Source organism: Dipodomys ordii, unplaced genomic scaffold, assembly GCF_000151885.1.
Source record: "Dipodomys ordii isolate 6190 unplaced genomic scaffold, Dord_2.0 Scaffold83, whole genome shotgun sequence".
Lineage (NCBI taxonomy): Eukaryota > Metazoa > Chordata > Mammalia > Rodentia > Heteromyidae > Dipodomys > Dipodomys ordii.
The window spans coordinates 8,234,666-8,258,586 of record NW_012267299.1 but is presented as its reverse complement, the minus strand read 5'-3'; the positions used below and the strand labels follow the sequence as shown (position 1 = coordinate 8,258,586).

At 38.0% G+C, this 23,921-nt stretch overlaps 1 protein-coding gene across 4 annotated transcripts in view; it reads right to left on the bottom strand.

The window, feature by feature from the left end:
• Pde4d (phosphodiesterase 4D, cAMP-specific) overlaps window positions 1-23,921 on the bottom strand; it is a 1,420,835-nt gene that overhangs the window by 29,944 nt on the left and 1,366,970 nt on the right. For 3 of the 4 annotated variants that reach the window (XM_013025262.1, XM_013025263.1, XM_013025265.1), the window contains one exon: window positions 23,398-23,510. In XM_013025262.1, coding sequence (XP_012880716.1) covers window positions 23,398-23,510 — 113 coding nt within the window. Of the gene's footprint in view, window positions 1-23,397; window positions 23,511-23,596; window positions 23,834-23,921 lie in introns of those variants that run through there. The other variant, XM_013025266.1, reaches the window with a different exon arrangement.

The window sequence follows — 23,921 nt, the reverse complement described above, 5'->3', positions numbered from 1 at the left end:
TCAATAAATTATCACTTAAATAGTCAAGTAATGTTGCTTTTTAAATATCATCTAGAGCTCTATATCCAAAAGCAAAAAAAAAATTTCCTTATCAGATTAAAATAGGTGTTTAAAAGAGCCACAAGTTCATTTTGTAAAGTTTAAGAGCTGCATGCTAACCAGAACCTACAAATCTTAATAATAAAATTAGTCCAATAATCTGTTTGCAATGAATTTATTTAATTACCTTGATATTTTAAAGCACAAGTTAAATTTATACCACACACCAAATTGACAAACTACTACACATCAATAAATCTTTTTAACAGGCAGACTACTGATAGACAGTCATGCAATTTTATTTCTAACATTAAAACATCTATTTCATTTCTAGTTGATATCTAAGGGAAGAATATAAAAATTGCTTAAAAAGCGTGGATACTAATATGATTTGTCAAAAATTATCAGTTATATAATCAAAGGAATTAGTTTTCAAAGACAAAATAAATCTTACCTTTATGTAGCCCCATGACACTGACAATAAATAATTTGCTTCAGGCATTTTTGATTGATTATATATACATATATATGTATATATAAGATGAAAGTATATATATATATATATATATATATATTATATGACACTAAGTTCTAAAACGTATGTGAGTTTAAAACCGTGATACTTTTAACAATCTCCATACGCCATGCAACATGGGAATTTAAAGATTTTTGGTAATTAAGTACACCTAAGAAAGCCTCGCATTAGGTCCCATCCAGTCGTCTTCCCATTAAAGACATGCCATTTATTCAACTCCAGAATGAAACAAAATTCAACAACTATTCTTAATAAAGAAAATCCAAGAGATAAAAGAATAGCTAAAGATCTAAGGGTCTGCATCTTCCTCTCCCGGAGCTCCAGGGCTTAATGAATAATGTATGCCAAGATGCTTAGCTTCAAGAAAGACTAGTTCTGTCAAAAGCTACCAAATAAGGAGCTGCGGGGGAAGCCTGAAAGAGTGACAAGAAACCCCGCCCATAGAACCTCAACTCTGCACCAATCACCTTCCAGCTTCTGTCTAGAAGGGACGGGGGGCGTGGTCGCGGCATAGGTTGATTTGTGATTGGCTGGGGAAGACGAGCCTCTGGGGAAAAGAGGTTTTCCTCCTCCCCGGGTGAACGCCATTTAATAATGGTTTTCCTACAGCTCTAAGGCTGCGCTGTGAAAAGAGAATAGGGCTTCCCTCTGGCAGAGATGGATAATGATCATCAAGCTATTCACAAGTCCCTAGTTTGTTCTTAAATAAAAGAGCTGCCAGTCCTTTCAGAGTCATTTCTACAGAATTTTAACATCCTCTGATTTCTCTCTTGCTTGCAAAGGGGAGTCTAAAAATGACAGTCATGCATTTAAATTGCCTCCTCCTCTCTAAACCCAAACACGTGGCTTCCCCGGTGACGCAGATAGAACCATGGCTCTTCCCCAGCCCGACACACTAGCACAGTGCTCATGAACTATTACCACGTCTGTTCAGAATTCACAGATGACATGAAGCATTCCCTCACCTGGTGGCAGATCTGCTCTCAGCTCTATTGTTACCTGTGGCTGAGCCCCGCCACCTCTCAAACCTAAAATAATTAAATGCGACTGGGGAGAAATGGACTCTGAAAGCTAATGAGCTATGAATGGAAGAAGAATGCAGGCTTCTGTACACAGATTCCAGGATCTATATTTAACTGAGCTTTTTTTTTTTTTACTATGATTATCTATTAAGAAAGGAATGAGTGGCTTTTAGGTATACAGAACTTAACTTTGGAGCAGTCACACCTTTTATAGGAGGATTAAACAGGAAATCTGTATTTTGTAGGGGAAAATAATCTTTTTTGTATGGTTTGGGACAGTATTACTCTGTCATTTTCACACAAAAGATTTCCTGTGAATGAGAAAGAAATCTGGCTTTTACCCTATTCTAATTTATTTTAAAAATGTTCTGCCCAGTGTTCCTTACTTTCCTCTCCAAGTTTTACTATTCTGTAATTCTATGACTTACTGATATTTTGATATTAAACTACCTTCTTGCCATTCAAGTATTCTGTATCAGGCATGTCTGTCTTAGTGTGTTCTTATCATAAACATTCATCTAATGGTGTAGCTTCAGTTTCCAAGGTTTTAGTTACCCTCAGTCAACTGTCAACATTAAATTTAAAAAATTCCAGAAATAAACATTTATGACTTATAAATAACTTTGTGGTCTATTTCTGCAGTGGTGCTGTTTTAATATAGGGCGGTTAATTTCTTATTGTGCCTAGTTTATAAACTACAAAGTGATGTAGGTACAGAAAAAGAAATGACATGGTTGGTGTCCAAAGTTATCCACCATCTTAAGCCATAGGCTACTGGAAATTCATCATGATGAATACTGTTACCTGCCTCTGACTTCCTATTGTTCCTTTGCTAACGTTCTCAGCTGCTACTCATGCTTATTGGGTTCTTTTCTTAAATTCCCTTTAATCCTCTACAAAATAAAGAATTTAAAACCTCAATATTCTACTGAGCCATCCTCCCAAAGAATACTCAGGTCTTCCTTATATCTGGTTTTTTATTCTCCTTACCTTCTCTGAGACACTCAGGCCTTGTCTGATTACTCTTCTCTCTTGCCCTCAGCTCTCAAGGTCTTAAGCTGCTTTGATTTTCTTCCCACTTCTCTGGTCAAGCCTCCTTTTTGCCTTCTTCTATGAATCCCTTAACTCAAACTATCCCCAGGCCTACACTCTTCAATGACTACTTCTTACCTGAACTTTAATACCATACACTTCCAAATATTCAATACTCTCCCATTTCAAATACCCTGCCAATCACGTCAAACATTTTCGAAACAGTGAACCAGTTTTCTATTTAAAGATCTTATCATACGTATTCCTATTGCAGACACAGGGTCAAGGGTTCTTCCAGTGTCTCACATGAAATCTCTGACTCTCCTACCATTCACTCTGTATCTCATGTGAATCACACGCTATCAAGTGTTTAATATAAATCATCTAACTGGATCCTTGAGTAACCCTGGCATGTTCTGCTCTACCACGTTACCTTTCTCGTGGAGAAGAAAACATGACTTGTCCAAGTTCAGGCCTTTGGGTATCTAATCCTAACTTCCAAATTAGCTACAGTGGTAGCTAGTCCATCGCAACAGACTCCTAATGAGCAGATGGCCTGGGTAACCAATAGGTAATGTATGATTGTCAAGGTCCTGAAAAGTATTGAAGTTTTCCCTTTGTTCCAACTGTACTGAGATCTCTGCGGCAACACATAGGAAGGACCAAGGAAGCCCATGCTGACTTCATGGAAAAAGAGGCGAGGGGACAGAATAAGGGGTGGGGGGGGGAGGACAGAGCCACAGAGGGAGGGGGAGAACAAACACACACGGCCAGAGTGAAGGAGCATCTTAATCACCCAGTACAGTAGAAACGTCAGAGGACTCCAGCCCCAAGGGTCATATGACTACAACCGTGTGAGGAACTTCAAATGAGACAAGACCCGTTAGGCCATAAAGCCATGAACACAGATACAAACTCACCAATATTTCAAGGCACTAATTTTGAAGTGATAGGTTCTACAGAAATAAGTACCTTCATTCATTCTGAGATTCCCTATGCAAAAGTATTTGAAACAGAAAATAACACAGGAATGGTGAATGTAGGGGGATCAGCATGACAAAGATAACGGTAATTCTAACAATTCCACGTACCAACACTTTTAACTCACACTTTTTTTAAACTCATTTTACTAACTCTACCAAGTTTCCTTTTGGCGGCATCACCTCACCCTGTATCTCAGTCCCCAAGCTATGACTACCGTTGCTTCTTGTTCATCTTGCCAGCCCCTCCCAGTCCCATGCTGATCTCCACTCTCAGACCAGTTTTCTTGACATCTAATGCGTTAGCTTGTGATTTCAAAGCTAGTGACCAACTCCTGTGCCATGCTGCTCCTCACATGCACATCTTCAATGGGCCCCATACTGCTGGCCCTAATCTTCAACCACAGGCTGTTTCCAACTGCTTTTTTTTTTTTCACACCTTGGTCCTACTGAGGGGTGGCTAATGTTACAACGACTTCCCTGTGTCTCATCTTTGCCAATTCACTTCCCAGAAAACCTTCCTTTTTCATTCTGCTTGTCTCTTTCAAATATTCAACAACTTTCAGATATTCAAGAACTTGCCCCGGGAGTGACAGGATTGAGAAGCAAATCCAGATTTCTTTCATGGCATATGATAGGTTGGCATTGACTTAAATTGATACAACTCTTCCATAACTGTCATGAATCTACGAATAGAGAATTGTTTTCATCTATGCTCACTCCTGCTGATTTTTTTTTACAGTATCTTGATCTATAGAACTTCAGTTACCATCCCTGTGGTCAGATTGCTGGACAGAATGGATCCTACAACTGGCCTAGTCAGGAAGCAAGTTTCCAGAGAAAGGAAACATGCTTTTGCTTGTGAGTACACCATGAGCGACACAACACGGGTCTCTCATGGACAGAGAGAGGACAATGACATATTCCGAAGGGGAACTGAGGTCCAGAGAGTCCTTACAACACGGCTGATGGGGTAACACCACCGCCAACTGCAGCTTTCCCACTCGGAATCCTCTGCTCTCATACATACAAAAGGCTCCATACACGGGGTGAGTGAATGCAAATAGAAAAAATAATGTGCCTCAGCCTTCAGTTTTCTTTTTCTGACTCTTCCTATTAATCTACCTCAGATTCTCCAGATACCAGTCCTCATTTTCTCAGTCCTTAACTGATACCCCCAAGCAATTAGCAATCTCTCTGAACTATTTCAGGACATTTCAGGATATTTAAATTTTTACTGATGGGATTGAATCGTGACGCATGCTGGCATCGTTGAAACATCAGTCAAGACCAAGAAGGCAAGTTTTTAACTAGGGAAAAAGAAAAACATGCCAAAATATAGCAAAACTGGAGCTCAGAAAGCTCAAGTTCTTGTCAAGGCCAAGAAATACCAAGGCCTGGATTTGAACTCAAGCACTCCATCTTTAGAAAACTGCCAAAAATTATACTTTATAAACCAAACATAAAAGACAAGTACTACTTTATGGTTTTGTGTGTGGTTTTTTGTTTTGTTGTTTGTTGGTCATGGGGCTTGAACTCTGGGCCTGGGCGCTGTCTCTGAGCTCTTCAGCTCCAGGCTACCACTTGAGCCACAGCTCTACTTCTGGCTTTTTCTGTTTATGTGGTGCTGAGGAATCGAATCCAGGACTATAACATGCTAGGTAAGCACTCTACCACTGAGCCACTTTCCAGCCCTACTTTTTATATGTGCTTAAAAATAAAGGACACCTAAAAGTAGAAGAAAGATCACCAGAGCTAGGAATGGTTGTGAGGGTAAATGGGGTGGAAAAAGGGTGATCTGATTGGTGTAAGCTGTTTGCACATATGTATGTATATCTGTATGTAAATATCATAATGAGTCTCACTAATATTACAATTAACACGTTAATTTAAAAAATAGTGCCTCAAAGCTTATTCTGTATTTAGCCTAGAATCAATAAAAAAGATCTATTAATACAAACAATTCTAAGCCATATACAGTATTACTGAGCTTGAAATATTCAAGAATAAATGCATTCAGTCTTGAATTTTTCTAGCCTTGGATTTTCCTGGGAAATACTACTTTTGCAGTAGGACTGAAACCAAGAGAAAACATTTTCTCCCATAATCAATCTGTAACATTTTTACAGCAGTCTACTTAGAATGAAAGTTCTGGCAGTTATCATTAATCAAGAAGCCAATTTATGTAAAATAAGATATTCTATATCCTGTTTTGCTTGGATTATTAAAGGAAAATCCCATTATTTGCTTTGCCTGGAAGAATTCTGAGGCAAAGTTAAACTTCACATATTAAATAAAATATACTAATTTGCTGAATTAAGTCATCAGTAAATTGTTTGGGATATTATATATATACACCAAACTAGCATTTTTTAAAACACTCACTACTCTTCTTCTGCTTCCTAATGTCTTAAAAATAATTTCAGAGACAGATGACAATCTAAACTTCATTTGTAACTCACAATGAAAGCATGAATTTTAAGTCTATTTTAACTGAGAAACTGCACTTAGGGCTACTATTTAAAAACCTTTAGGCTAGTAAACCTACTTCATCTGTTTGTGTTTACTGCCCTCTAGTGATGGGGAATAAGAATTTGACTGGAGAAACAGCTCTGTTGCTCAGGCAATTTCACATTTCAAGAATGAAAACTCTTTCAAGTTATTATGGAGTTTTAAGACTAAGAAAAGCGAGGTTGATTTTTAAAAACTGAGTAAACATATGAAAAACTCAAAACTTGTTTCACTAAAAATTCTTTGTTTAAAGTAGGAAACATCTGCAGCATTTATTGAGAAAAGAAATTCTACTACACGAAACTTTATTTTTATTGAGTGGTTCCTGGAAGCTGAAATAACACAAGAACTGCTCTGATCGCTGTATTTTCTGTTTCTGTTTTACATGGGATAACTCAGTAAATGTTAGCACTGCATTCTGCAATTGTTGATACAGCTTGAATTTATATGCACTCAAGAGTTCTGTATGTTATTAACTATGTAGTCAATCTAGCTGCCATCATTACCACTGTATTTATCAGGACTTTTGTTCCACTGAAGAATAATCAAGTCAACAATTGGGTACACAAATGACATATAAATGAAGTGTCCATAAAGGTTATCTTGTATGAAAAGGCAAAAAAAAAAAAGGACAAAATTAACAATTCCCAATTAATAACAATTGGCCTGCACTGACACTGACATTTTATTCCTATTGTGGATGTCATAATCACCACAAGTTGTTAAGTTCTGTACAGTTGATATGCTTTGTGAAAAATAAACAGAGAATAACTGTCTTCTAAAGCAATAACAACAAATTTAAAAACACACTTTTAAACATTCATACATATGAATCTTTTAGACGTTATCACTTTTATATGTGGATCTTAAAGTAAGTCTAAGTCACATAATTTGAGCTAGAATTCAAAAAAGAATGTAAGTTCCTTCTAACAAATGATGATTAAACAATCAAACAATAAACTTTAACTTTTCCCTTATACCATGCTTTGTAAACTATTCCAAAAAGATGAAGAGAAGGAAACTCTTCCAAATTGATTCCATGGAGTACTACATAACAATGATGCAAAACAACAACAACAAAAAATACAAGGAAGCCTGGTGCCAGTGGCTCACATCTGTAAGGGGCTGAGATTTAAGGATCATGGCTCAAAGCTAGCCTAGGCAAAGCAGGTTTGTGAGACTCCACTTCTGATTAACCACCAAAAACACCAGAAGAAGAGCTGACGGTCAAGTAACACAGTGCCAACCTTGAGGGGGAAGAAAAGCTACGGGACAATGCCTAGGCCCTGAGTTCTGAGTTCAACCCCCAGTCCTGGAGCAAAAATAAATAAGATAAAATAAAAGATATGGATATGACAAGAAAAATGACATATCCATGATAAACAAAATGAAAATGTTATTGCCCAAAACTACAAGTCAAATTCATCAGTACAGCAAGACCAAACACCATGATCAAGTGTGGTTAAGAATGTAAGGATGGTTAAAAATGCTCAAAACAATAACTTGATAAACATAACAAATCAACAGGATAAAGGAAAAAATAATTCATATGACATATTAAAAGACACAGAAAAAGCATTTTATAAATTCAACATCTCTTCCTTCACAAATTAGATTAGCAAGGATCATGCCTCAATCCAAAACACAAACCAGCAAAAACCAAAATGAACCTATATATGACAAGCTCACAGGGCAACATCATACTGAACATTGAAATGTTGAGAGCCTTCTCCCCCTGAGATCTGGAACAGAATACGGGTGCCACTTTCACCACATTTATTTAACAAGTACTGGCAGTACTAACCAGAGCAATTAGGCAAGAGAAAGAGAAGAGGTAGTCAAAATGCTCCTGTTTGTAGATAACCTCATATACAGAAATCTAAAAGCCTGACCAAAAAACAAAAACAAAACCTGTTAGAAGTAATGAACAAAGTCAGTAAAGTGGTAGTCAACAAAATCAAAATACAAATAATATCCTGGGCCACTCATATTAAATAGATAACAAATAATTATTGTGTACTCATTCTAGGCCTACTATGTTCCAGTTGCGAGAGGGAGAAATATGGAATAAAGTTGGTCTAGTTTTGTGCACAAAACTAGTTTCAACAGTTGAATTCTTTTTTTAAAAAACTCTTTTGTCACTTTTTCAAAGGTGTTTTTCCTCTATTCTGTACTGTCAATCTGTTTTCTTTATACTGGTATAGATTTGCATCCTAGTTAGTATATATGCTTTTTCCCCTTAATAAAATGACTTTTTCTAAAGCAGCATTTCTCAGAATTCATTGCAAAGAACAGCAGTCCAATGCTGTTCAGACACTTTTTAGACAACTTCCGCTATCAAATAAACCTGACATAGGGCTAACCTTTATGGAGACTGTATATTTTAGTACAGTCAAGGCTCTGCCAAGACTGTAATTCATAACCCTGTTTTAGTTTGTTTAACATAGCATTTTCCCAAACTTGCTTTACTACTGAACCGCTGACATTACTAACAAGGAAAAACAAACCAAAGTGTTAGGGTTTCATTGAAAATTCCTGTGAAAGTAATGGCCTTTAAATATCAGACAGTAAAGTGCTTTAAAATGGTTGTTCCCTTAGTCACTTGACAGATATTTATATTAACAGCAACTCTGCTAGCAAGGGGAACAGAATAATGCACAAGACAGACAGTTCCCTGCTCATGCAAACCTTGGTCTCCTGGGGCAGAAAGAGAATAAAGCAGCATACAAAAAGTGAATGACAAATGCTCTGAATGAAGAAAAAAATGGGCAATATGATACTATGGTAGAAGATTGTAAAATTAAATAGGAATATCTTTGCTAAGAAGAGAAGAGATCGAACTAACCAGAAAGACCTAATTATTGCAACACGAATCACAGTTGCAAAGGGAAGAAGCAACCTAACTGCCCCTCAACTAGTAAGTGAATGAAGAAAATGTGGTATGTATACAACACGGGATATTGTTCAGCCATATGATGAATAGAATCTTGAAATTTGTAATAACACAGATGGAACGAAGAGCATTAAGTGAAGCAAACCAGGCACAGAAAGTCAAGCAGAGCATGATCCCCTTTCTATGCAGGCTATAAAAGGTTGGTCTCATTCATGGAAGTTGAGAGTGCCAAGAGGCCAAGAGAGCAGGGAGAACAAAGGATGGGGAGAAGTTGATGAATGGGTACACTAGTTACAGTTACAGAGAAGAAGTTCTGGTATGAACAGCAGGTAGATCAGACATAACAGTACAAATAACAGGAATGTACTATATATTTCAAAACTCTGCAAGAAAGAATTGTGCATGTTTGCACCCTGAAGAAAAGATAGATGATGGAGAAGACAGATACAATTATCATAATTTAAACATCACATAGTACATAGATGTACTGAAACGTCAGTAATTCCTCATTATTATGTAAAAAATTTAATGTTTTTATGTATCAGTTCAAAATAAACTGAGCATGGAGTTGGAGGTAAGAAAGGTTATGGTTCAAGGCCAGTCAGCGGGAAAATTTTACTAAACCACAACCAGTAACTGGGCACAATGGTGAACATTTTTTATCTCAGCCACATGGAATCAAGAGCATTCATGTTCCAGGCCAGGCCAAGCAAAAAAGTACATGAGATTCCATCTCAACAGAAAAAACTGGGTTTGGCAATAGGCTCCTGCCATTTACACTTCAAAAAGTATAAATAGGAGGATCAATGTTCAAGCTTGTTTGGCAATATGCTATACCGGAGAAGAGGAGGAGGAGGAGGAAGATAAGGAGGCATATTAGGAGGAGAAAAAAGGAGGTGGAGCAAAAAGAGATGGAGGTAGAGTACTTGCTTAGCAAGTATGAAGCCCTGAATTCAAATTCCAATACCATCATCAGCACCTATGTGAATCCTCCTTACTCAATGGTATATACAATCAATGCCTTGACTAGAAGCTATTAGAATTGTCAATGCCAACTTGGAATGTTTTTGAAGATGTCAAACACACCGGGATCATTTTCTCAGAATGCACTAATCTAACACATGTGAGGGCCCAAATAGGAGTAGAGTACCACAATTCCTGATAAATAATAGTCTATCTCTACTGGATTTTTCCCCTCATTATGTGAATCTCCATTCTGACTGAATGGATGTAGATCAACATATTCAGTTAATGCCATTCCTTGTAAGTCCCTTAAAATTGATCTGGCTTGGTACAACAAACAAAAACCAAGAAGAGCTCAGCCTGTTTTCTGCAAATTGCAGTGAAGGTTAAGCCTCTTATCCATTTACCTAGGAACACTACAGGCCTTGCAAACTGTGATCAAGAACTAGACACCAGCAATTACAGCTTGGCCTGTTACATTTCCCTCCTAGCCAGGAAAGCAAGTATGTGAATTCAAACATATGAACTTCCATTTAGGGTACTAAGAAAACACACCAGCAGATGGCTGTGTCGGCTTCCAGAACACCAACTCAACTCACAAAATGGTCTTTTCCCAGTACATATAGTAAAACAAACAAAAATACTATAAGCTAAAATTTGTTATCTGCTATGTTCTAAGGATAACAGTGAGTGGTCTGATGGCAATATCTCATTTTATTTCAGGAACATTATCTGTTTCTCATTTTATAGATGAGCCTTAAGATCTCAACTATGAATTCTGAACAGGCAACTACCTGGTAAAATCTTGCCTTTTCACCAGATATCTACTCCAGAGAAGTGAAGGCCTCTGAACATTTCTACTTAAGACATAACTCCACCTCAATTTTATGGATAAGATTTAACTGTGATATTTGTCCAACAACATCCAACCCCAAATTGGCTTCATCTCCTGATTTCCCAACTATTGTCTTTTCGGTGACTTAGGTTTAGGTTTTCCATCTTCTGGATGCAGTGCCCACCAAGTCGCATACATCCTGTCACCCTTGTTCGTGCATTATTTCTCCTATCCATTTCTTCTTTCACACTCAACCTGTGCTTCAATTCAGTGTTCAATTCTTATTTTCAGTGTTTCTCCTCCCAATAAGATCTATCTTGCCTACCATCTGAAGATGTACCTTCTAAAACCATGTTGTTATTTTTTCCTTACAATGGACTGTAAGAATTCTTCACAATTTATAGGATACTTACAAAGGTTTAGACTAGCAATAATGCAGTCTGAGGTACAGCCCAATCTATACATTTCATACCTGCCTCTGGTCTTCCAATTGCATTCTCTGCTCTAGTTAGAATCACACTTCTAGAAGGCACACTAACCTTCTACCCCACAAACAGAGAAGCAAGCTAAATCTCTAAGAGTATTGTATCCTACCCTGCCTGATCTGGTCCCTAAAATATACCTCTTCTGTTGTTAGTTAGTATCTATTCAAATCCTCAACACTCAAGACTCAACTTAAATAGAATCTTTTCTGTAATGATTCCCAATCATTCTGCTTCTCTGAGTTGAATATATTCTGAACTTCTGTAGGGGACTGGAACACAATGAAGTACTCTATAACTCAATACACAACAGATTTACTTGCATGGCTAGCTATCTTTTCAGTGGTATATCTGTATGCTTTGAAATGTATTTATATATATATATATGTATATATATATATATATTATATGCTTGTATACAAACACCCATATATAACAATGTCATTTCACCTATAAGAACCTTGGAACAGCTAGAGATCCTACCAAGAACCGGGCTAAAACAAAAATTCTTCAGTATAAACCTAAAAAGTGGATTGTGGTTGACTGCAAAAGGTGCAAACCAAAATCAAAAGTCTCTAATGATTGTTTTGCCCTTGAGAGTGGTATCTTGTGTAGACAATAGTCAGGGAATCAAACACAAATAACAAAAGACACACCAAATTGAAAATGTCTCTCAAAAGTGATGGTGCCAATCAAGATGGAAATCTTGATATGTCCAGAAACAAAAAATTTGTGTTTGCCATAAGATAAAAATGTGGAGAGAAAAACCACAGGATTTGTTTGTTCTGGTTCACTTTAACTTTCCTGCTTCTTGTTACTTTATTTGCAAAATGAAGAAGGTGAACAAGTTGATCTCACAACTCTCTTTCACCTCTAAAGGCTCTCAGAGTTTAAAAGGATAGGGAAAAAAAAGGAGGTTGATTAAGCCGACCAAAGTTTCTGATTTCTCCATAAAGTGTCTGGCAGTAAATGGGAAATGGAAAGGGAGCATTCACCTATGCAGTGACTCATTTTCAACCCTTACAATAACTGCACCACTAGGGAATTTTTTTTCTCTCCTGGCTATGGCTAGTGTCAGACTCATGACTTAAACCTCATCATGGGGCTGGCACCAGATCCAAGGTCATCTCACCCGCTCCTCTGTTTCTCAGCAGGATTGTCATTTTTAATCTGTGTGCAGATTAAAGGTCTCCTTTTTGTGCTTGTCTCTACTTGTACTGAGAAAAAACACCTAGTAGCTTGATATTGATTGATATTTGTCACATTCGTTAATCATGACCTCAGTATTTCACAGAATGAGAAAAATCACCTGGAGAGCCTTGGAGGTCATCCAGGGTAAGAGAAATGCAAAACATAAGCAAAGGACCAATTTTTAAGACAGCAGAATAATGTTCTACATATACCCCTTTAATAAGGCTTTTTTTTGGTAGCTGCCTTCATATATATTCTTTCAAGGTAATCATAAGTACTCAGTGAGAGCGTGTAAATAAAAATCTTCTATCCTAGAGTGCTAGGTAACTAAGCTAAAACTAAAGTAAACAAACTCAGTAGGCATCACATATGCAAGCGAGCAAGGTCCCATAAATCACCATGACTGGGTATCAGGATTTCAAAGGCACACTCTGTAAGCTTTCTCCCAGGCCTGTTGATTCAAGCTCCAATTGCACTGGGTTACCTATATGGAAGCATATAAAGTTAACCTTTTAAGTTTAAAAATAGTTCCAGTCCTCATCCTTACTAAAGATAGGCTCCAGTAACTACCATGCGTATGACCCACTATGTACTTGGCGTAAGTTTTCTCTTTTAATTTTCACAACAGTCTTGTGAGGTAGACAATGATTGGTTCTGAATTCCGGCGAAAAGAAGAAGCTCAGAGTGATTGAAATAATTTACTTATTCAAGTTCACAACTCTAGGGTGGGGCAGATTTGCAGCCAAAAAATGAACTGCTATGTTTATCAGAATTTAAGACCTGTCAAGAAGAATCCAGGGGAAAAAAAAAAGATTTGCTTTGGTTCCATTTTAATTTTCTACTATCCAATTACACCTTAGGATTCATGGCAGTGAATCAGCCTACATTTAGTTATTTAGTACAAGACTTGAACTTGAGCTTACTGGGTAGGAGTAGGTGTTCTATCACTTAAGCCATGCTACCATATCCCAGCCTATAATATACTTTATTTTGATGCAGTCTCTTCTATCCTTTTGCAATGTGCATTTTGCTGTTCCATAGCCCATCCACAGCAATTCCTCCCTCACAGGCAATGTATTCCTCAAGGGATGGCCCAGTCACTGGATTAAGCAACCCACCCATGCTGCTAACTGGGCCATGTGACTCAAAGAGGCGACAGGTGAAGGAGACATCAGCTATGAGGGCTTTAGCCACACACAAAATACATGATGACAAAAAATCTCCCCTCCAGTCAGCCCCATCCCTCCCTCCCACATCAGCACAGCTGACTGCCCTCCCTTAAACATTCACACCCTCTGGCTGACCCATCCGGGATTTCTTCTGACTTCAAGGCTGTCCCTAAAACTCCTGACCACCACATTTCACTACATGAGCCTCTGAGGTAGAATGAGGGCAGGAATTGCTAAGTTTGCCTGCAGCAAAGGAAAAACCCACTCCGAGGCCAGCCCAAGGCAGACTTGCCGCTCCTCACACCCCTCCCCTTCCTCATTCACACTTCTAATACACTGTGCTTTCAGCTTCCTTTCCCGAAATCTTTTCTTCAGTCTGCTCACCTTTCACCCTTTCCATTCTGTGCCTACTAGAAAACAACCATCAAAGCTGTTAAAAAAAAAAAGTCCTAAACCTGCTAAACTTTCTGAGAGTAGATGGCATAATTGCCCTCTTCACCATGAGGAGGGTTTGATCCCACCCCACCCCCAAATCCTCTGCCACCTTGGTTCCCATCTCAGATCTGTTCTAGTTACTTGGCTCTCGTCAGCTCACCCAGCCCATTGCTCTTCTTATAGGAGTGCCAGTGTTAGGTTGGCTCTCAAACTAACCTGCTGTGTCACCATCATACTTGTCCTACTCCAAGAGCCTGGTGAGGCTTGCTCCCACCTGACATGGGAGAGACATCAAAACAAGATGTACTAGAGGAGTCCACTCTAGGAATTCGATTTTGCTGAAATTGCTCTTGTTCAATACATCTGAACTATTAATTCCTTTCATTTGCATCACAGCAAATTGTTGAAACTGACATTAAAAAGATATAAGGGGAGAGGTGATTAGTTAACCAAAATGATCAAGAGAAAAGTACTAGTCAGAATTACTGACTACTTAACATGCACTAAATGAATGTGTGTGTGTGTGTGTGTGTGTACATGAATATATTTTGAAAATATAGCCTGTCAACAAATACTTGTTCTTTTATCTCTTCACACTCTCCTAATGCTACAACCAGAAAAATAATTACCCTTACACCATCAAAAAGCACATGGAGAGCCTGGCACTAGTAACTGATGCTTGTAATTGTAGCCTCTCAGGAGGCTGACATTTGAGGATCATAGTTCAAAGCCAGTCTAGGAAGGAAAGACCATGAGACACTTAGCAGAAGAAAAAAAAAGTGAAGCAATGGCTCAAATGTTAGAATGTCAGCATTATGTGAAAAAGCCAATGAAGAGTAAAAGGTCCTAAATTCAAGTCAAAGGTGAAGGAAAAAGGAAAATTTAAAACTGTGGTAATAGTTTTTTAAATAATGTGTTTTGCTTATGCACTATTGACTTAATTCAAATGAGATAAGACTATGCTACCATAAACCTTCAAAGAAGTAAATTTCTATAAGTGGAATTCTTAAGAAATATTCATAATACTTGTCAATAGAAGAAAATTCTTGCTTCTTAAAAGCAAGAATATAATGCCCACACTCTCTCTGTCTACCAAGAAATGGCATTTACCTTAGCCAACGTTATATGCTCTGTACTAATCTATGTGGCCACCTACAAAATACCACATGGACACTCAATTGGGTTTAAGTTATGTGCATTATAGGAAACCTCAATGTAAATGCAAAATGAAGACAAAAGATGGAAAATCACAAATAAAACCCTCTACAATTTAGAGAAAGAGCTTTATGTACGATCGAGTGAGCTGGACAAGGGAGGGATAACTGAGGTAGGACCAAATAGGCCTAGGGAGAGGAGGCAATCCAGGTAGGCCTTAGAGAATGGGTAAGATTTTTGACATTTTAAAGTTTTCAGAAGACTTGCGAAGCCAGTAGACAGTTTCCATACACTTGTAACTTCGTGTTCCCTGTGAGTAATATTTTACACTAGTATGGTATACTATTATTGAACCCACAGTGATACACTATAAACTGAGAGTGTACTTTCACTTGTCATTCGCTCTAAGATTCTTAGTTTTTTTTTTCTCTTGTTCTTGACAATCTAGGCACCTGTGAGAAGGACTGGCCAAATATTTTACTGAACATTTCTGGACTTCAATTTGTCAGATATTTTCCTCATGGTGAGACTGGGGGGTACTATGTTCTGGATATGAAAATCACAGACAGAAAGTGCCATTTTCATGAGAAGGTATCAAGAGTACATGCTGTCAACACAACTCACCATCACCAATGTTGACATTGATAACTTGGCTAAGGCAGTGTGTGACCTGTTTCTAACTTTAGAATTACTCTTTATACCACATTTCCATATCATACATAGCACTTGGAAGGAAATAAACACACAACTCACAGAGTTGTGAAGTTGTGGAATGCAGAATTATGTCCTTCCTCTTTATAGGCAGAGTATCTATAGGAATTATTTGAAATTCCCCCTACACTGTCTCCTCTCCACCATTTAATTATTTATTTACCCAATTACAATGTAGATTTGTGGATATCTGTTTGATACACAGGGCCATAGTCTAATACCACACCATTTTCTTGTTCAAACTGTTCCAGCTTCAGCCACTGGAAGGTCTTTCTGTTTGCTCTTGCATCAGTCTGTTACATCTTCCTCAGGGTAGTAGATCTCTTTGATTTCATCCTTACTTTCTGGTACTAGAAGATGATCTGGGCTCATTTGGTGTATTTCCTGGTCAAGTCCCTAAAATCAACTGGTTCCTTTTGCTGGAGAATGCTATTAGAAACACTGATGTAGGTGCTGCATGATGCTGAGGTGTGGTTGTTTCTAGGCCTTCTCAGTTTGACATAGCAAGAAAATACTTTTGGTATACTGGATGGTTAAGATGTTTGGAAGTAGAATGGATGACTATGTTCTGAATATACTGTCTGAACATTAAGTTTTAAATCCATAGACTACTCTCTCTGAAGAATGAATATCTGATGAATGGGGGATTTCTGCCAAAGAAATTTGTCACTTTCTTCTCCATTCGTGAAGGCAGAGAAAGGAAACTATAGATTTTTTTAATGAAATAAACTTTTCTAACAAAAAAATTCTCAATATTCTTTTTTGCTGTTAAGTCCAAAATTAAGTTAGAAAGAATGTCTAGTGCCCATATGAGTTTAGTAAAATTCTCTAAGGTGGCCTACAGATGAATGATTTCTCATAGTGTCATATATTAGTTTAAATGCATGCTATAAAAATATAACTGGAACCTAAAACTCATATAATTGTTTAATTCAAGCAACTGCTTTCAATTAAATCTTTTGAAATATGAAAGCTCACAAAAATAATAAAAATAAAACTAATTCAGACTATAATCTCTTACAGGTTAAAAATAAGGAATGTTAATTTTACATCAGAAGCATATAGGACACAGAGTTTTGTTAATCTTGCTTTCTGTGTATATTCCAGATATGGGAGCACATCAAAGTTATGGAACACACAGTAGGTGCTCTGCACCAAACTGGGCTTTGCATACATTACAGATAATGTTCTCAACAGTATTTCCGTTTTATTTCCCTTTTTGTCACTCCTGTCTATAAGTAAGTGAAGAAATCAAGCTTTATAACTATAAGGTGGGAACCAGCAGCGCTGTAAGATGTAATTAAGTTAGCCTGGCAACAAGCATCTGTGTTTTTTCTATTTTGTGGTGCTTCCATAAGTATCCATACAGCTTACTCAAATCCAGGAAGCATACATCCTCATCTTGGTTGCAAGTTATATACATAAAATCATCCTTCTTATGCATTTTCCAGCCTACTGATATCCTCCTTAGGTACAAATACAGCACACCAAAAATGAAACCAAAAGCTTAGAATATTAATAAAAACCAAATTATGCTCTAAGAGTGAAAGATTACAAGCTTATCAATTCTTTGACTAGTACCCAATGCAGCTGGTTTTCTAATACAGTGCAATTTTTTGTTGTTCAAAAAACTGTCCAGGCTTAACCCCAAACTCTGTTAGTGAAGAAAAAAAAGTCACTCGAAACACTCAAAACAAGTGTGAATATTAAAATAACTAAAATAATGCCTATTTTTCCATTTTCTAAAAAGAACTCATTAATTCTGCCAATAAGAACTATCATGACAAGTACCACTACAGAACTACTGCCCTGCTCGAGTTAAAACAGATCTTATTAATGTACAGTTTGGAGTTGGTTTCTCTTTAAACAGGACAAGTAAAACCAAACTCTACAGATTTTATAGGACAACTGAAAAATCTTGATGCAATTCACAGCTACCCTAGTTTGTATCATAAGTACCAGACTGCCTCAGAAACCCTCTTAAATGCTGCAAAAGTATTACCTGTCACCCTTGCTACTTGGAAAAAGAAGATTGTTTTAGTCCATCTATAATTTTGGTAAAAATACCATTTTATTATGGCAAAGGCTAATGCTTTAAAATTCTTTTTAGGTAAACCTTTTCCACTTGAGCCATATTTCCTAGCCATGATTTTTTTTTCATAAAGAGAAAAAATTCATAATGTTCTCAAAAGTTACCATGTTTCTATAAATTAACACTAAAAACTGAAAGCATTTTTCAGTAATAGTTAATTAAATATAGAATCATAAAAATAAATTTTTTAATAATCATATGTTTCTGATCAAATGCTACTGACACTGAATCTTGACACAGGAACAGACCTCATGCCAACAGAGACATTTCTGTCTTCTTTTAGTTCTTAGTGTCCTGCTAAGTTAAAGTTAAGTACCTTACCATCCAATGAAAAATAATAATTCCATTAAGTGTTTTCCTCTTTCTGTCACTACTTAAAAGCAAAGAAAGCTGCTTCTCTTAACAGTGATTCTAGAAACAAATCTTTCATGTTTACTTAGGTAAACATACTTACAATGTAGCTTAAAACTAAATGTTTCTTCAATCTATCTTTATTAAGTGGATGAAAAATCAGAGCTCTAACTCTAAATGACAATAATTCTAGTTTAAATAGCTTATATTTTTGAAGGTTGTCCTTTATTTATTGACTGTAATAATACTATTTTCTCAGTTTTGATCATTTAATGCAGAAAACTTCTATTTTTGTCCTATAAATTCAAATCCCTATTCCAACTAACTTAAATTTCTTTCTAAGCAAAAGCTCAACATTTATTGCTGTTTTGGGTTATCTTGGATGTGGTCATTGCTGAAATAACTTAATACCGAACTACTTTTACAAATATCCCGTATGTCTTCCTGCATCCCTCTTGCCTAGAAGAAAATATATCAGCAGTCATAGAAAGTTTCAGTCTGCGCTACGTATTGACACGTTCAAGGCACCAGGGGGAGCAGCCACAAAAAGAACCACAAAAAGCCTCTCCAGAAACTAATTTATAGTCAAGAGAAACAAACTAGAGATGTTTGCTAAAAACCAAAGGGACAAATTCTGTGAAGAAGTCATAACTACATTTCCAAAGCTGGTCTAAGTACCTTTGGAATGAACTGTAGAAAACCCTTACGTCTTTTCAGAAAGATGCTTGAATTGTCACTTTAAGACAGGTCTTCCGGCTTGAAGCCAAATGGCAATGTCAAGTCTGGAACTGGCCCCAGAATTAGAGAGTAAATACAACATCCATTTTCATTCTAGTATGCTATAGGAAGAACTCAACATGAATTTGTGTTCTCCTTCAAACATCACTGCACTTACATCGGTGAAATGTGTATAATTAGGTCATAAGACTATTAAGTAGCAGGGTTCCAGAGCAGGATCTTTGAAAGTCCTGAGGCCCAGACTTCTGTCCTAACCTCCTTACCACCCCCTCCCATCCTCAATGCATTTCCACGTAAGAAAAACAAACAACATAAACCCATTCTACATTTACTTATTTTAGTTTAGAAAAAAAAGTAGCTTTGCAAAATCTGTACAAAAGAGTGGAAAAGTACCGCCACTTATATGTTCTAATGGTTAATAAGGGCTGTGTTTTCAGTTTTGCAGCAAGATAGAAAAACATTTAGTTCTTCGGTATGGAATCCTAAAGTTGAATTTCTGAAAGGTCTAAATGTCTAATCTGAACTTCAAAATGCCAAGTGTTTTATGCTACATGAAATTTAAAAACAGTTATTAAGAATTACCAAAAAAAATCTATGAAACACAGCTACCATAATTACACCTGAATGGTAAACAGCCATAAAAAATAAATGCCATTGCTTTAGCCAAATGGGCAATCAATAAAGTTTGACCCAAACCCTGGAACTCTTACACTGACCTTTCAATATTGCTATTAATATGCCCATGCTACGTAAAGGAAACTGAAGCTCAAGAAGTTTACATCATTTCTCTAACGTAACTGAGCTAGCAAGGAACAAAAACAGGATTGAACATCTAGGTCTGTGTGCCTTCAAAGCTTTGAAGCCATACTAAAATTGCCCTCAATTGTAGCAATGAGGTTCCAGAGGAAATCTGTACAAATCTTAGGCAGATTAACGTACTTATGAGGGTAAATGCTGTAGATTTAATCACTCAAATTAAATACCATCTGGAATCTCTTACTCCATTTGGTCCAAGCATCCTACATGTGTGACAACCAATCCTGGCCTTGGCCAAGAAGACAATAATTTTCCTGTCTCAGTATCATCAACAAACAGCAGTTATATAGTATTATACACATACATAAAATATAGCCAGCTGCTTCTAAAGCATCATTTTAAAACTGTTTTAGATTCCTCTTGTGTTTAAGCGAATGTAAACATTATTTACTAACACAGTCAAGTGGGCCTGAGGGTCCAGTTCTCTCCCAACACCCAAGACCATGTCCATAACAAATACTATTAACTATCACTTGAACTGCTGGTTTCTTACTCACCCTTTAATTGTGCTTGTTTAACCTACTAGCATAAAAATACCTTAAAATCTCCAGAGAGTGAAAAAGCAGAGAAAAATATCCTCACATTTTTCCGAAGACAAAAGAGAATAAGCTGAAAATGTTGATAGATTAAAAATGTCAACAGCAGTAGGACCATTTATCAAAAGGCAATGTTTCTGACTTAATTTAGTCAGACTCAAGAGAAGTCCAACAGCTGAGCGATGTGTCAATTAAGCCATACATTGCAGTCCAAACTGAAGGGAGAATGTCACTCACAGGGACCTGCATGCAGCTCCATTTCAACTCAGTTTATAGCTCTAGTGGAGGTGGCTTATTCGTGCCCTTGCTATCAAGCAGAAAGGGTAACTTTGCAACCTTCACCAAGGGCTTTTCTTCTTTTTAGGCTAATCCTTTGCCATCCCTAAAATGTCAGGTAAGTGGAACACTAATTTTGAAATGAATTTTTTTCAAAGAATGAATGGCCTAGACATTAAAAGCTTAAAGAACAGCTTCAGCTGAGCTGAACTTCGTTTTAAAAATTGAACTTCGTTTTAAAAATAAGTGTTATATCAATAATCTTTCAACCACAACACATATACACAGCTAGAATGATTACCTTTTGAAGCAAAAAAACTTTCTTTTACTTGACACACATTTCACTTCACTTCAACCAAATAAACCTACCTCACATACTAATCCTGTAACAGTTAACTCAGTTTTAAAATCCCTCTCTTATTTGTTGTCCTGAAAGAAATGTATTATTTTGATCAATTATTATAACCTACAATGTTTTAAACTTAGAGTACAGACATAAATTACTTCATGGTTGAAGTCATTTAACAAAAATTATTAGCTCTCACGTCAATTATTAAGCTCAAAACAGGTTTTATCATTAAGAAGGTAGATTTTTAGGTAAAGCAACTATAGCTGCTTAGATGCATTTAGCTGAAAATGTCCTGTAAAAAATTATCCTGAAAGGTAAACTAATACATACAATTGACTGGGTATACTGGGATTTTGTTCTGCCTTTGTCCACACAGTATCAGACAAGAGACTTAAGAACTCAGCTCACTGAAAATAGTCACAATCAACATTTAGGACCCTGGAGATATGCAACATATATCTACTCCTGATATGAAGTAAATTATTTAAAAAAGATTTATGTTCCATAAAAATAAGAACTAGTCAAATGAGTGATATCTAATGTTATGCAGTGTGTTCTAGTCAGAACACAATAACCATTCTAATAAGGAGCCAGGCCAAATTCACAAATAAAGCCCAAATGATGGAAAGAGAAGAGAAGAGAAGAGAAGAGAAGAGGAGGAGAAAAACCATGAATCTTAATTTCATCACTAGTGTACACAGGGGCAGGTCGGCACCCACTGGCAGTGTATCTGGGGGACCTTTTTTATTTGTTTGAAGCCAGCCAACTTTTCAATACAACAATGGTACCTACACAAGCAACATTAACAGAAAAAACAATCAAGTGGTTGACATACTGTGCATTTTGGGAAAATGGTGGCATAAAAACTCTAATAATTGTGTTTGGGTGTGTGAGTGAGAGGTGGAAGGAGAGAGGGAGAGAGTGAAAGAGGAAGGAGGGAGGGAGGGAGGAAGAGAGAGAGGAAGGAAGGAAGGAAGGAAGGAGAGAGAAAGAAGGAAGGAGAGAGAAGGAAGGAAGAGAAGGAAGAGAAGGAAGGAAGGAAAGAAGGAAAGAAGGAAGGAAGGAAGGAGAGAGAGAGAAGGAAGGAAGGAAGGAAAGAAGGAAGCAAGCAAGCAAGGAAGCAAGCAAGCAAGGAAGGAAGGAAGGAAGGAAAGAAGGAAAGAAAGACATTCCAAGACAAATGGCATAACCTTCTTGACCTTGTAAAACAGGTGGCCCCAAATACCCAAGTATCTTTAAGAGGTAACTATGTCTAACTGCCACACAATAGTAGTACTTAAGAGTGGAACCCCTCAGCCATCTGTATCCAACATGCAGATGGCTTCTTTCCCATCCCCTTAGCCAATGAGTCATTAAAAACATAATACCAATTAATTTTTTGCATAACTAAAGACAAAAAGAAAAAAGAATCTCTCTCACACACACACACAGACATACACACACACACAGACATGCGCGCGCACACAAACACACAGAATCAATGCAGCAAGACTGAAATGCTCTACCTTGCTTTCCAGGCTATTTTAAAGCTGTCTCACGCTGAAGGTTACTTTCTCAGCCCCCAAACTCCACGAACTGCCAAGACCAGCATCTTGGCACATATGCCACAAATGTCCAGCTGAAGCCTGCTGCTAACTAAATGATCCCAGAAACCTGGACCTGTCTTCCAGTACCTAAGGAAACCAAGGTAATGATCAAAGTGAACCTTTGTTGACGTTTCCTGTGCATGTGTATGGAGAACAGAAAACACACACACACACAAGCTTGGTTCTTATAGGGTGCCCAGACAATTAGGTAAGTGAGGGGTGAGGTTCCAAGTTCAATGAACTTTTCAGAGTCTGGGCGTAGTAGGTAGGCGGGTGGACAAGAGTGATTTCAGTGTCATCCTGAAACATTTATTTCCAACCGGCCAGCCAGGAATCCCAGGGGATTCCTTTAACTGTGCCACACCACCAGACCCTACTGGGTTTCTGCTTCAAGGGCACAGTGTCACTTAGGAACTTGTGTCCTGGGGACACTTAATCAAACTCTGTCAAAGTTGCTTTTGCAAAAATGAATACATAAATAAAAGGTGTGATTTATCTAGAGTGTGCAGAAGGCATGGAAGGCATGGAAACAGGACTGTGTCTCCAGGCAGCAGAACTGCTCACATGAACTAAGCGTGACGAATGTCCCCATGTATTTCCCGGGGCCACATAGAGACTGCTGCCTTGTGGGGTGTGGGAATCACCAGCCCTGGGGGGGTGGGGAGGGGGTAAAATGGGTGACAGCCAAGCAGGGGCTTACCTTATTGGAGGCCATCTCACTGACGGAGTGCCTGGTCTGCAGGGTCTCTAGCTGGTCCAGACACCAGTCCAGCTCCTCCAGGGTCTCGCTGGCCAGTTTCTGGTAGGCCTCCTCTGCGAAGAGATAGGGAAAGGGGAACTCAGTTCTCAAGCGCTTCACGGGGCCGCCAGCGAGTTCAAAGGGGGCCATCCTGCCATACCCCGCCATGCTCGGATGCCCGGTGCCCGCACATGAGGGCTGCTCCTTCATATTGCCGAGCCCGGCAGCGCGCTGGGGGCCGAGGCTCTGCTCAGGGGGCAGCGGCGGGGTTCGAGAAGGTAAGGTTGCTCCAGCTTGGCGTCACCGATCGGCCTCCAGGGAGGGCGCGCAGAAGTGCGATAAGCCAACTTTTACACCGGGGACTCAAGGCGGAATAAGCACGAGGTGACTTTTTTTGTTGTTGTTTTTGGATGGCGAGGCAGGGTGCCGATCCAAGTCCTGGGATCTCCACGCTGGAGGATGGCGAAGGGGCGCTGCGCGCGCGC